The 15,848-nt window shown below is 24.6% G+C and overlaps 2 protein-coding genes across 2 annotated transcripts; one reads left to right on the forward strand and one right to left on the reverse strand.

Annotated features, from left to right (window-relative positions):
* Positions 1-1,390: 1,390 nt before the first annotated feature.
* On the reverse strand, positions 1,391-12,040 carry LOC112687069. The gene is given in 14 exon segments (XM_025559603.1): positions 1,391-1,561; positions 1,786-2,068; positions 2,167-2,294; positions 2,371-2,559; positions 5,281-6,057; positions 6,128-6,291; positions 6,350-7,144; positions 7,466-7,555; positions 7,749-7,832; positions 10,343-10,478; positions 11,199-11,320; positions 11,388-11,531; positions 11,534-11,823; positions 11,895-12,040. Coding segments are annotated over 14 exon segments (3,414 nt in total). The 3' UTR covers positions 1,391-1,495.
* Positions 12,041-13,341: 1,301 nt separating this feature from the next.
* Positions 13,342-15,357, forward strand: LOC112687070. Its single transcript, XM_025559604.1, has 5 exons — positions 13,342-13,825; positions 13,911-14,046; positions 14,114-14,210; positions 14,485-14,723; positions 15,198-15,357. The coding sequence occupies exons 2-5, from the start codon at positions 13,966-13,968 to the stop codon at positions 15,267-15,269; spliced, it is 489 nt and encodes a 162-aa protein (XP_025415389.1). The 5' UTR covers positions 13,342-13,825; positions 13,911-13,965; the 3' UTR covers positions 15,270-15,357.
* The last annotated feature ends 491 nt before the right edge of the window (positions 15,358-15,848 follow it).

Below are 15,848 nucleotides of genomic sequence, written 5' to 3' on the forward strand. Positions count from 1 at the left end.
AAAAATGGCAAAATATGCTATGAAATATGCATTTATATACACTAAATATCTAAAATTATCTACTTAAAAGAATCATAAATTATTATTGAAATAACATGAATTACCATTTCATTTTTTTTTATAGCTATATTTAATTTTTTTATGTCACAATTAAAAAAAAAAATTTAAATACTACTTAATACTGTTTTTGAGCTTTCATGAACTGCGTATAATGTACGCAAATACGTATATTTGTCAGTAATTCATTTTAAACCTGAAACTTTTGAAACAAATTTATTCATTAAATTTACGAATATCATGAAGATAAGAAAAGGAAAGATAAAACAATTTCTATTTTTAATTTTATATAAATATTTTCATTTAGATTTTTGATATATTCTAATAGGATATTGTATAATATGCCTGATAAAAATATGCATAAATATGCCAAACATACAAAAAAAGTCAAATATGCAAAAACATGCAAAATAAGATTTTACATATTTAACTGTGGTACCTTTAAATGGATTTCTGTCATCTAGCATTAAATACAAATTTATAAGATTGATATGTAAATGCATAAACATACGAGCCCTGCTTATCATTCACCCCTCGTATTTTTGAATTATATTCATTGGGTACCTAAACTAAAATGATGATGATTTTTTAATTTGAAATCAGTCGTTATTTACAAATATAATACTCCAGTCTAAGTTTTTATTTATTTATATATTAATTTATGAGTATTAACCATTAAGTAATTTTTTATTGTTCTATTAAACATTTATAGACAAAAATAATTCAAATGGTCCTCTTTACTAATTTCGCTTCATGGCATAGAAACATTGTCCCCGTAATTCCTCAACAACCAAGGTTCAAGAATCTCAACATTCCGAGGGACATAATTGTTGCATTCACCCACCTTCAAATTGAAAATAGCCATAAAAATAAAATATATTTAAAAATAAATAGGGTTATACCACTCCTGACTTAAATCTTCTCCTTAACACTTGCGCCACTCTAATTATGTCCTCAGTATTTAACTTCCTAAATTCTGCTGGCATTTATTTAAATATATTTTAAATTATTCATCAGTATATCTGTATATTTAATTTGTAATATAATTGCCGCAATATATCCAATAAAGGCAAAATAAAAATAGACAAAAATGTATTTTGTTCATCAGTTATACCAAAGTGAAAGTTTATTTATAAATTCAGTTAGTAAACTCAATTTGTATTTCTTTATTTTAAAATGTTGAGGTTTTCATTAAAAAATTAAATTTCACATGATAAATAAAAAAACGCTTATTTAAATTAAATATTAATATATTAATATAATATTTTTCTTTACTGATTTTTAATCTAAAATATAACATAATAATAAAACTAAAAATAAAAAAATTGTACTGATTATGTAAGCTAATTAATGAATACATTTTGAAGTTTATTGAGTTTACTTAAATAATTACTGTTATATTTACTAAGATTTAGGAGAGAGGAATTCTTATAATAATTTAACCTTGAATAATTTGTTTTATTCGATTCATTTTGGTTTCATTACTTAAAATATTATTGACAGTCTGAAATTTATAAATATTTAAATAAATTAAAATGTAACAATTTTGTTTGAAATATAAAGTATAATAAAAATAATAATATAATTATTATAAAAATATTAAATATTATTAATAAAATTTAATCTATTCTATGGCTAATCAGTCGTTTAAAAAATATTTGTACTAATAAAATACCTATCAATTAAAAAGTTATATATATTATATTATCTAGTTAAATTTTAAATTACCCGAGAATTATTATTTGAACATAAAATATCATCTGATGAACTTGTCCAAGAGGTAACAGAACTTATAGTTTCCATAGCAGATCGATTATCATTTTTATTTAAACCATTTTTCAGATACGATTCAGAAAACTTATTCTTTAAAGAAGTGTTATTGTGTTTTGGTGAAGAATCCTCCGTAAGATCCACGTATTCATAATGTTTTTCATTTACTGTTATAGGATTTTCATATTTTCTTGAATTTACATAATTATTTTCAACTTGAAGACTTCCAATCATTTCATTTCTTATAACATAAAATTATTTTTTATATTATATATATTAATTTAGTTAAATATGGTATTTAGATATAATATTAACACTAGCTATATATAGTAAACTTACATTAAATTTATATTTGATTTTTCCATGTTTCTTTCTTTGGGTTTATTAATTTTACTTTCTTTAATTGGTTGAGATCCATAGTTGACATTGATTTGAGGATAAATATTGTTAATTAGACTAAATATAATCTAAAAATAATACCTTTGATGATTTTATAATTCTATAATAGAAGTGAAAGATGAATATATAACCAATTCAATTTACTTTAATTTTTCCTTGGTGTTTTTCAGTTTCACTAATAACATCATACATTCCACTAGCTTGATTAAAGTTGTATTCAAGTGCACTTAAATCTACAAATATAAATCCAAGTCTTATGTCTCGTTTTGCATCATGTCCAGCATATTCATTTCTATATGTTTTACACCATAACTCTAATATTAGCCATTTTCCCTATAAAAAAATTATAATTATAAATATAAATATTCAAAGATTTACAAATGTTGCTATTGTCATCAAACAAATGATTCTATACAGACTTCAAATTGGCCAAGGACAGGATTAATGCTTAATACAGAGGGAACACCAAGAAAAACACCATAATGTGTGTGTGGTCTATGGTATTATATAGAAAAGTATAACAGTTAAAATTAAGAAGTCACCACACATATACTTATGTGTTGTCTCAGTCTGATAATATAGAAAATCTGCGTTCAATGGAACCAATTTTATATTTTTAGCTTTAATATTAGTGAAAACTGACCAATCATCACACAGATAAAAATAAATTAATACAAATAAATTCCCTCTTTTAAATTTAAACTAGGTCAGTTAACTTTAATTTTCTAACATTTAATATTTTAATATATTTAACATAAATTGATTCTACTGAACAAAGATTTGCTTTGCTGTACATTTCTTAAATAGAGACAATACACATAGTAGTGATGCCTACCTAAAAATATACATGTGCAAAAATGCTTTAAGAATCATAAAAATTGCATTGTAAAAATGTGTAAAAAAATGTATTATAATTTAAAAATTTATACTACTACACATATTTAATTACCTTTTTATGGACCTACGTGTTGGAACATCGAAAACAATAAGATGCATTTACATCAAAATCCCAGTCTTAATTATTAGTAATAATATTAATACTTCAATTTTAACAAATCTGATGTGTTGCTCAAAGAAAGTAAATGCTAGATAGTATATATATATATATATACTAGCTGACCCGACAGACTTCGTCCTGTCAAAAAGATTTGTAATGTGGCAGTTTTTGTGATGAGATTATTTTTATCGATAAACTTACGTTGAGTAGTTAATAATTTTTGAGATACAGCGATCAGTGAGTCAGTGGTATTTGGATTATATGTATAGATAACTAATTATTGACTAACATTATCGGACTTTATTTATGCCTATTACCGTGATATCCTCTTTCATTTAAAAAAAACTGTATGAGAATTGGATAAGAAGTTGCGAAGCCAATATAAATAAAAAAGGTATAATATAAGAAAATAGTATTTTTTTCATTCTCATTTTTTTTATATATAATAGTTGAATACCTCCTGGGTGAAGCCGGGTAAACCAGCTAGTTTAATATGAACTTTATACCATAGCAATAAAGCTCAAATTGACTACGTTTTAGTTACAAATCATTTGTATTAGAAAAAGAAAAGGGCTATTTTTAGGGTTTTTCCAGCAATAATTCTAATTTTTCTCGCCGTAAAAACCATCCTTGAACTTCAACGAACATTTGAAAAAAAGATTTGGCCAAATTGGTCCAGGCGTTGTTGAGTTGTGCGCTTACCAACACATTTTGCGATTCATTTTTATATTATAGATATATATATATATATACAATAAAAAATAACCAATAACCAAACTATAGCAGTTAACATATAGGCAGAAATATGAAGTAATCTAAAGATACAGTGAAATCTCTCTTTACAGATACCTCTAAATAACAAACACATTTTTCGGTCCTGGCACATATCTACTGAAATTATTGGATTGAGCTACACTAAATAGCAGACACTTCTTAATAATGGAGGGTGACAGATTTATGTGGTCCGATATATTTCAATATCTCTAAATAAAGGACATATATTCTGAGAAAAAACATACTTGTATTGTATATACATATGTACTGTATTTTTATATTTCCGATTAAAACATTTAAATGTTGTGAGATAAAGATCTAAAGTCTAAAGATAATTATCTTAATGATTTAATGAATACGATTAGGTACCTACTCTTATATACAATATGTAACATCCAAAAAAGCATTGCAGTTAAAACGGCTCAAAAACATTTTTTCTTAACACAGGTGATGAAGCTTAACTGTCATTGGTTAATCAACTCCAGTCAAATTTTGAGCAAATTGTTATACAAGAAAACAAACCAACTACAATTTCAGATTTCTTTTACCGTTGCAATATATGTACAAAATGTTTTATATATATATGCATTAATAATTAATAATTGTAATATGTAATAATAATATATTTAATAATACATATACATCTTAAATTTTTTTAAAAAGTCAATAAAAATTAAATTTATAATTTTATTCATTTTTCTCAATAGCGGAAATTTTTATTGATCCCATGAATGTCTACTTTTTAAAGGTTTTACTGTATACAGCAGAGGTGGCTAATAGGTTGAATAAAAAATAATAAATTATTAAAATACAATAAAAAATAAGGAAAACGTGTTGTGTATAATTGTAAAATTAAAGTTATTATTACTTAATAACTTATTAATATTTTAAATAAAAGAAATGAATAAAGTATAACATGCATGTAAATAATATATTTTTTTGCTTATTTTCAACCATTTTTTTTTTTTTTTGGTCTATCACAACAACCTGGAAAACTCTGATGTTGATTACAAATCTCTAAAAATTGGCCACCCCTGCTATATTGTATATAAATTCAAAACTTTAAATGGATATAATATTTGAGTATATGTCAAGGAAAAGAATAATACCTAAGTTTAAATTTTTTATAATTAAGAAAAAATGTTAATAATTGTATTTGAAACATTATTCAGTGTGAAATTCTGCTGAATAGCAATAATAGTAATAACTATAAAGTATTTTTAAAAACCATTAACATTCTATTTAGCATAATAATTATTTATCAGATATAAATATGTCTTTACCTCTATTAATTTATTTTTCGGAAGTATGAGAGTCCATTCACTGTTCCATACAGGATTTACTTTTTGAACAACAGATGACGTTGATAAATTACTTCCTAAGAAGTTATCTAAAATTACATATGAAGTTGGAGCTGATGGTGTGGTATCGCCATTTAATGTAATCATAGGTAAATTATAACCACCAACAATTATCACTTTTGCTTTAAAAATATCATTGTCATCAAATATGTCACTACTAGTATTCATATTACATTTTTTACTTTTTGTATTAATTTGATTTGGCTGATTTTCTATCATAACACTTGAGCTTAGATGTGCTATATTTTCTGATTTATTTTCAGTTAAATTACAACTGTCATAAGTAATTGTAGGTTGTTCCTTTATATCTTTTTTAGTTTGAATTTTATAATCATAACATATTTTAACAGATAATGGATCAGTTTGAGTACTGTTTTCAGCAGTTGCATTATCAAATTTATCATTACGTTTGAATAATGTATAAGTTTTGTTTATAGAGGTCTCATCAGAATCTGATTCAGTTAAATCAACAATAATTTTTGAATTTTTTTTTATAGACTTGTGTGGACTAAATGACTTTCTAAGTTGTTTATCAGGAGATGGAAATGAATGATATACTCTTTTGTAATGTATTTTAATACATATATCATGTCGTGATTCATGCATAGATGAATTATTATTTAAAATTAAACTTTTAGTTATATGTGAAGTTTTAAATTTATCTCCCATCTCAATCAAATGTGAAACTAGTAGTGAAATCTAAAATAAATACAAAAATAATTAATTAAGATACAATGTTTTATATTTATTTTTTTTTAATTTATTATACTTTTTCTGGTAAATAATTATTATTTTGATGAAGATTTAACACAATAGCTGATCTTGTATAATTATTGTAAAAATAAGATTCTAAAGAAACTGTAGTAGGTAATGTTATTAAATGTAAAATATTAGTGTTGCCATAAGTTCTAAGCATTCGATGACATGTTATCACTAAAACAAACAAATATTTGTTAATAACTAAAATATATTTTACAGTTAGTGCTTTTACCTTTCCCTGTATTAGTAGTAACACATTCCGGAAATTGATATGTGACATAATTGAAAGTTGAGTTACATTTTTTTTCAATATAAAATGTAAACTCATGAGTGCATCGAAATATGTTTTGTACATCACAACAAATAGTTTTATCCAAAGGATCTTCTAATTCATCACTGTTTACTTGTACTGAAACATTGGACATTTTGACTAAGGTTTGTATTGATTTGTTAAATTGACGGACTTTGAAATTAGTTTGAGTTTCTTTTTCTTTTGTTGCCTTAGTTGGTTTTACTTTACTTGGCCACTCATCCAAAAATAATTGAGTTTCTTTTTCTTTCATTATCTTAGTTTGTTTTTCATTTGGCAGCCACTCATCCAAATTTAAATTACTTTTAACGATGTTTTCAAAATCTTCTGCATTTTTTTTAACTATATTAACTGACTTCGAAATATTGGCAGTTTTAAGTTCACATTGTTGTTTTTCAGAATATTCTATATCCATTATATTATCCACATTTCTTATAGGAAAATGATCTTCATATTTTTGGAATATTAGTGATTTTGAAAAAGCATATGATAAAGATAAATGTCCAATTATTTTATCATTATTCCAAATAGGAACTTTAATAAATCTAAAATCATCAAAATCAGTTGAAAATCCATTCCAATCTAACATTTGTTTTGTTTCACCAAGAATGATAGGACTGCGCATACTGAGGGATCGTATACATGTTCTAATAGTGATGCCATTAACTGTGCCACCTTCCAAACGAGATGACAGAATCAAGGCTTTAAATTTTACAACTAAAATTTAAAAAAATATAGCGTTATTCATATATTTTTGAAATATTTTTACTCTTTTATACATACATACATACATACATACATATATATATATATATATATATATATAAAGTATAATATAAAAAAATAACTATTAGTTTTGACCAATCATTATCAGATTACTTGCAATAATACAAAAATAATAAAAGCAATAAAGACATTTATATACTATCATAGTTTTAATTGAATTTATTTTTGAATATTTTTTTAAGTAATTTGAAGATGACTGGTAGGTCAAAACTAGAAGCACTCATTTTATAGTATAACTATTTTAATACATACCATTATCATCCATATGTCTAGACATAAATCTCAATAATTTATACGGTTCTTGGTCCTTAAGACACTGAACAATATATGTGCTATTTATATCTAAAACCAAAAATCTCACTATTTAGATAAATTTTTCATATTAGTTTATTGTATTTTTATTTTTAATTTAAAGTTATATCCAATTTAACTTTAATAATTTAATTTTTTAAATTTTGTAAATCATCTCCCAAGAAATCAAGTTTAATATTTATAATTTCAATTATATACATTAAATAATAGAATAAACACTCACAGTTTTGAAGTGATTTGATTGTACGATAAACATTTATCGAAAAAACTGATAAATGTAAATACACATCATCATTTGGAACTGGCACTAAATAAAAGAAAAAAATATCAATAATATATACTACACGTAGATCATAATAACAAACAATTCAAATATAACACTTTATTTTTAGAAATTTCAATATATTAAAAACGTAAGTGTATTCCTAGTATAGTTTATACAAAACAATTAAAAGACCATCCAACTCAAAACATTTTCTTAGGCTTAAATTACATACTATGACGAAAAAAATTATACCAATAAAATTCGTTTGTGACTGTCTGCTAGTTGTCTGCACGCATTTGCGCGTGACGTCACATATTATATCATAATACACAGTAATGTTTATCCGTTTTTGGTTTAACGTAAAGTAAACGGTAATGATCTTATATTTTTTCGAATAACTTAACCAAATGTATTTAAGAGTACCTCATAATCTCTCTATTCGTATAATTATATTGCATTTTGGTTTAATATTATTAAAATAATAACTACTATAATAATACACCATTGTCATATGGTGTCAATTGTCATTACTAGAGCTCGGATTTATAAACATTTAAAAAATGTCAATTATACAAATATACAAAGGAAAAGTGCCTAAATGTTAAATTATATGCATTGTTATAGTTTAAGAAATGTGTGTTTTTTTAAAAAAAAACTACACTTTTATACCAAATAAAATTCTAAATATTTTATCAAAAACAAAAAAAAAAAAAATGATTATATCCACTGCTTTATATTTTAAATAATTTAAATTAATCTAAAACTTTTAGGAAACTTAAAAACGAGGATAAAAATAAAAAAATAAATAAAAAAAATTAAATAAATATTTTAGATCATTTGAAGTTACCTACTCTCAAAAACCGAATAGAAAACTTAAAAAAAATACTAACATTTTTAATTTATTAAAAACCCATTAAATATGCATGTTATATGCATTTATGAACAAATATGCAATAACCCTCGAAATATGCAAGATATATAATATAAAATTTGGTGTTAAATTTGATGTGATATGAATCGTGGACGTTTTAAACCTCCATAGACGTACATACACTTAATACAAACATACAAATGCATATAAATCCGGGCTCTAGTCATAACTCATATGAGTACTGCTATGATTTTATTTATAATTTTATCGATTTTTATTTTTCATAACAATATAGTCTTATTGTTGTATGAAGTTACAAATATCGTTATGATTATAATAATAATAATATCCTTTATTTCGTATTAATGTTTAGTACCTAGTAACTAGTAAGTACAGTGTCAGTATGAAATGTGAAAGTGGTCCTTTCTATTATTTATTGTACTATAATTGTAATGCACAATTTAGTTACACAATATAATATTATAATATATATTATATATTTTTTAATGACCCTTCAACCACATAATTAATTAGCCAATTTAGGTGTAAAAAATCTGTACACAATTTCACGATCGTCAAAACAATGTTATACACGTTAATGTATCTAAGTGTTATTTTAGTCTACAAGATTAAACCAAAATGTGATATAATTATACGAATGGAACATGGGCGCAACTAAAGCCCAAATATTGGGGGTGCTGAAATTGCTGAAAGTAAAATTAAATGGTACTTAACTGTAATTACTATAGATTATATAGATCTGAAAAAATAGGAGTGCTACATTTAAACTTAGGGGTGATAAAAATCCTATTGTGCTCCCCAAGTTGCCCCTATGGAATGGAAAAATTATGAGGTACTCCTAAATACATTTGATTAGTTCATTCGAAAAAAAATAAATTCATTAGCAGTTATTTTATGTTAAAACAGAAATGGATAAATATTGTAATATATTGTATAAATAATAAATAAATATAAATATAAATAATTTTGTTTAAATTTTATATATGACCGCCGCCTCGACAAACGAATCTGTGACGTCATGTGCAATGTTAAAAATCACCGTAACTAGCGAACGAATAGTCACAAACGAAATTTAGTTGTATTATTATTAACTTAGTTAGACTCTATTCTATTTATCATGGTAATAAAATAATTATTGATTTTTTGCGTTGGATGGTCCTTTAAGAAAAAATAATCTATATATTTATAATATACATACTTAAGAATGTAAAAAAAAAAAATAATACAGAATTTTATAATGCAGATATTCAACACTTAATATGTAAATTAAATTATTAATACAATTATTAATTAAACTGTAAAAAAAAAATAAAAATAATGAAAAAAATAGCAGATTAAATGTTATACATGGGATAATACAATAGCCAAAAATGGTAAATCTTATGCTACTTTAGGTGTTATTGAGGTTATTCTCAATTCTAACATTTTCCTTGTAATACCTGGTTAATTTACAAATTGTATTTATCTTTTTAGTTTTATATTATTCTATTTCATTTGTTTATAAAATTTTATTTATGAAAGGATTATAATAACTATTATTATTATTGTTTAAGTGATTATTGCATATTATACCAGCTAAAGACACAATAGTGTAATAAGCTGCTGGTTGATAGTTAAAAGAAATGTATTTATAATAATATAAAACTCAGATATTGGAAACCTTTTTGTAATGATTTAAAGTAGTCCGTTTTGAGTTCACATTTATTCAATTCTGAGCAAGGTTTCTTTAAGTTTGGTTGATTTCCTTTCATGTTCTTAATATTAGGCCTTGTATTATTCATTGTTTTGGCATTTCCCTATAAGAACATAATAACAAAATTTTTTTAATATTATAGCACTGAAATTAAATTTAGAATTTACAAATGGTAAAAGAACATTTCGCCCCCATAAAAAAAACAAATCCACGGACGTTTCGTTTCTGTCTATTATTAAGATAGAACATTTGATCCCCAGGAGTTATATAGATTTATTTATACATACCCATAGGACATTTGGCCCCTAGAATTTTAAATTACTAAATTTAAATTGTTTTTTCTATTTAACTTAAAATTTAAATTATTTTAAAACGCACAATTGCACAATAAATTTAAATCCAAAATAATCGTATATTGCATTAGATATACACGCCATAATTGGTGAATGGTTACAAGCACGCACCAATAAAAAAAAACAATTATAATGATAATAATAATAATTCAGTAACAATTATACTAAGTAAACATAAATTATAATTAAAATAAATCTATATAACTCCTGGGGACCAAATGTTCTATTTTAATAATAGACGGGGACGAAATTGTGGGGTGAAATGTCCGCGATTCTTTATAAATATATCAGGAAATTAAAGGACTTTAAAACAAGTAATGACTTTCTGATTTTCATAATGTTAAAGAGCATCTCAAATTTCATCAGAATCAAAAAAAAGTAAAAACATGATTTTTGACACTTATGGCCATTTTTTATAAACCTGGTTTACAATGAATTACAATCATTACAATGATTTATAAATGACTTACTTGAATATGTAATGGTGAATAAATACTGATCTTTTCAGCTGCACTAACAACACTTTCAGCAGAAGGCATTATTCTTAAAGTATTAAGCGCTTCTTCTTCTTCTTCAGGAGCCATATCCTTACCTAAATATAACTAGATTGTAAATATAAATTTGTAAATAAAACAATTAAAAGAAAAACAATAACTTACCCATTAAATAATCACTGGTTAATTCTTCTTTACTTTTATTAGTCTGTAATGATAAAGAGCTAATAGGTCTTATACTATTTGTTGGTTTGAAAAATTCTGAGTAGTAAAATTCTTTGTCATCTTTAGGATTTAAAATTTCACCAAAATACCATTTTTTTTCAAAGATTTTATATCATTTTCAATTGATGTGTCATTCAATGATTTTAAATCAAAGCATAACTTTAAAGTACCAACTGTTTTTTCATTAATAGTGAGTGGTAAAATTTTGACTAAATGGTTATCTGGAGATATTGAAATTTTTTTCAAAGTTGTGTAAGCAAATGATTTATTTTCATTAGTTTTAACTGAACATTTTAACGAACATGTTGATAAATACTTTATAAATAATTTATAGCTAGCTCGAATATCATAAGATATTTTAGAATATTTAGATGTTCTGAAATTTAAATAAATACTTAGTTAATTATTTAACATAACTAATGAAATAATACAATCTTTTAAACTTACAAAATTTTGTGCTTTTCATGACTTCCTGTCCATTCAAATTGTACAAAGGTACTTTTTACATCATTTTTGAACCATGAAATATCTGATATGGATATTGTTAAAATCCCATTAATTTTTCCATTAAAATGAGGAGGTAAACTTGGCATGATAAAAAAATGTTTTACTTTTGATCTATAACTAATATTTATAATTTTTTTAATTAAAAGTATATAGTATATAGTTTTAATTTATTATTGCTATACATGAAATATTATTATTTCCCCTATGGAATGATATCTGAATACTTCCATGGTTCCTCAATTTCTAAACTATTAAATAAAATAAAATAATTGATGGTTATAATAATGATTCAAGAACACTAATTACAATTATATTAATTACTTAAAAAAATTGTTAAATAAAATGTTTGAAGAGTTGGTAGATTTTTGGATAACTGGCTTGGGAAAAATTAAAAATGGATTATGATATACGTTGACGTAAAGCCGAATTGGACAGTTGCCTCAAATAAATGTTTAAAACTCTGTAAAAGAAAACAGTTTTAAAAATTTACCAAAAACTGAGTAATTCGTAGAATAATTATCGTCGTATGAGAATTCAATTCTTGTTATTATTAACTCGCGAATACTGTCAGTGAAATATCCTAAAAACATCGAACAAGAAACACCGTAAACATTTGTAGTTGTCACAACTATAATTATTTATTAACCGAATTCGTTAAACGAAAAATATTCAAAATAAAACATAAGATAAGAAACGACTATTTTATCGGTTTATTTCGGATACTAAAGTACGTAGTGACTCAATGACGTTTGGGACTTATTACACCCGTAGCTCTTTTATAATAATATCATATATTCAGTGATGGAGGGTATAATGGCGTATACCCAATACGCTATTTTTATCTATGGCGTATAGTTTATAAAAAATTGATGATACGCGGGTGTACGACCGTATATAGCGTATAGCTTGTAATTTGAAAAATAACTACATAATACCTTGACTAACCTTACTTGTGGTTATATTTATGACTTGATTCGGTATCGGATATATTATTATTTTTCTTTTTTTTTTTTTAATGAAAAATTCAAATTTGTTATCATTTAACAAGTTTTTGTTATCAAACAGTCATAATTAAGGATGTGTTGTTCATGAACGAGTTTTTTTGGTTCCTACCATGATTAAAGATATAATAGATATAAGAAATTAAAAATATTAAAGATATTATAGATTTATAATCGTGATTCCTACCATATGATAGTTACTACATGAAATAAGGCGTATACCCATGATTTATTTTAGCAATACATCACTGCATATATTATATTTATAATAATAAATTACATAATATGATATTATAATAATAATATATTATGTCTACGTGCAGACTGGTTACAGGTGGGTGATGTAGTTTATAGTAGAAAATAATATTTATCTACGGGTGTAGTCATGCGGTATGTGGTGATAACGCTATATGATTTATTTGTTTATTGTGCCTCGTTAAATTTTAAATTATTGTTGAATGTAATCCACTGTTCTACATCATGCTCTCAACATTAAACTAATTACTAATATATTAATAATAGTACAATAAATTAACAATAAAAACTAAAATAGCCTAATGCAACCCACGGTAGTGTTTTAATCTTTCTAGCTGCAAGGACCAAAATTAAAAAGAGATTCTTCGTCCATTATCTAAGAACGTTGTAATCAGTAGTATCGGTGAAATTCACTACTGTTATCATCCGGCACGTCGGCCATGCGAACCACGAGGACGAGAAATGAGGATAATGAATTAGTGTATTATCATCCGATAAACATTTCGCTGTTTCCCATTGACCACTAATTAAGTCGTCTGACTGTGGTCAAAATCGCAACACTTCCGTGCCATCCCGTATCGTTCCCCAATCATTCCGTTTAGCACCTATCCTGCGGTATGTTTTAGAAAGAACCTTTCATACGTTTATCGTTGCTATTGTCTTCGTATATATATACTAATCTATGGTCAATCCGGTCCAGGTGCCTGTTCGTTGTTTCCATTTACGTAAGTCTACGTAAACAACTTATTTTCGTCATGTCTGTATTTATGTTGAACGAGGACACGAATTTCGAACATGTTATTGGCGTGCTATTTAATAACTGGACTGCTCTCAAAGTTAGTATTAATCTTTTGTTTTCCTTATCACATATTGAGCATCTCTTTCATACATATTTCCTTTTAGTTAGCCGTTGAACATGGTATGGGTGGTTCGTCCGAAGTGATGCAGTTTAAAATAAGTGACTTAATACAGAATATTCACGAATGCCTCCACAAATCTGGTTAGTGTATTTTCATTTATACAGAAACTAAAATAATGGATATCATTTTTATTTTATTTTAAATGTATATATCCTTAATGTTTAATATATTTGTGTAGAAAAGTATTAATAATAGACAATTAAATGAAAATTAATTTTAATCTTTATTGCTAACCCATCTTAAAGTGTAATAAGTACTGACATTTATATTTTATAACTGATCACATTGTTTAAAATAAATTATATTAATTAATTATTAAAATAAATGAAAACAATTAATTTTATAATTATTTAGGTGATAATATGTGTTGGACAATTATATCAGATATTATTGAAGATGTTATGGATGTTGGATTTGATGTTGTACTTGAAGATGCTTCTGCTGATGACTTAAGTAAACATATATGTAAGCTTTATTGTGATTGGAATCAGTCAGTAGAAGGCCGAAAAAAAGTCATTGATGAACTTAAAAATTTACCTGTATTAATTCCAATACAAGTTGTTCCAGTTAGACCTATACGTGAAAAACAAAAAGTAATTTTTCATTTATTGTTATTAGTATTAATTTAAGTCCCTGTTAAGTTAAATATAATATATAGTTATAAATCTTTATAATATTTAAATTATTATAATTGATGTATCGTGTGCATGTTAATCGCAGTCACCGTCTAGTTTCAATACCACCAGATATTGCAAGCTTTCAGATTGATGACCATCTAGTTTTTTAGCAATAAATCTATAATATATCCTTAAATTACATATTTAAAAAAAAAAACACTGATGTTTTCCTACTACAAACTTAACAATACCACTCTCAGTCAATGGTCAAATTGCTATGGCTTAAATCAATATTTATAATCAAAATATATATATATATATATATATATATATATAAATATTTTATTTATCATAACTTAAATTGATAGCATTTTTTAAATTATGGGTAGTTTGATTCATTATTAAAATGATTGTACATTGTATTCATTCATTTTTATATGTAATTTTTAGATGGATAATTCATCTAGTGAAGAGTCTGAACCTTCCTGTGATGATGGATGGACAGTGGTAAAACACAAATAAAACTTCTGTTAACCTTTTTTACTTTTTAAGTTTGTAAAACAATTTATCAATTTATCCAATAGTTAATCATCCTAGTTTTGTTGTGCTATATGTTGTCTTTTGAAACATTTTAACCAAAACAGATATCATAAAAAATTAAAAATTATATATATTAATAATTTTTGTAGATTTACTTTGCTTTATATATATTTTAATATTACTACAACATTAAGTGATTTAAGTATTTTATTGTTATGGACTATATGTAACATTTTAATTCAGTTTTTTACTTTCTCTAAAATAAAAGACAGAAAATCTTATTTAAATTAATTTTTTCAAATTTTAAAGCATACTAAATTAATTTGTGTTACTTAAGTTGATACTTGGATAGGTAAGATAAATAATCATTTTTATATCAATCAAATCTGTTGGTTTCAATAATTTATAATTAGTAAAATTGTTTTGTTTAAAAGTTTAAATCATTATTTAAGAAAATGTCTACTCATTAGTTTTGTCATACACAGCAAATTTATTTATTATCAAATTTAAGATAAACTTATCTGTGTATATAAACAATCATGTATTTTCTCAAAATGTTGA

Source organism: Sipha flava, unplaced genomic scaffold (assembly GCF_003268045.1).
Source record: "Sipha flava isolate LNK unplaced genomic scaffold, YSA_version1 32_pilon_pilon, whole genome shotgun sequence".
Classification (NCBI taxonomy): Eukaryota; Metazoa; Arthropoda; class Insecta; order Hemiptera; family Aphididae; genus Sipha; species Sipha flava.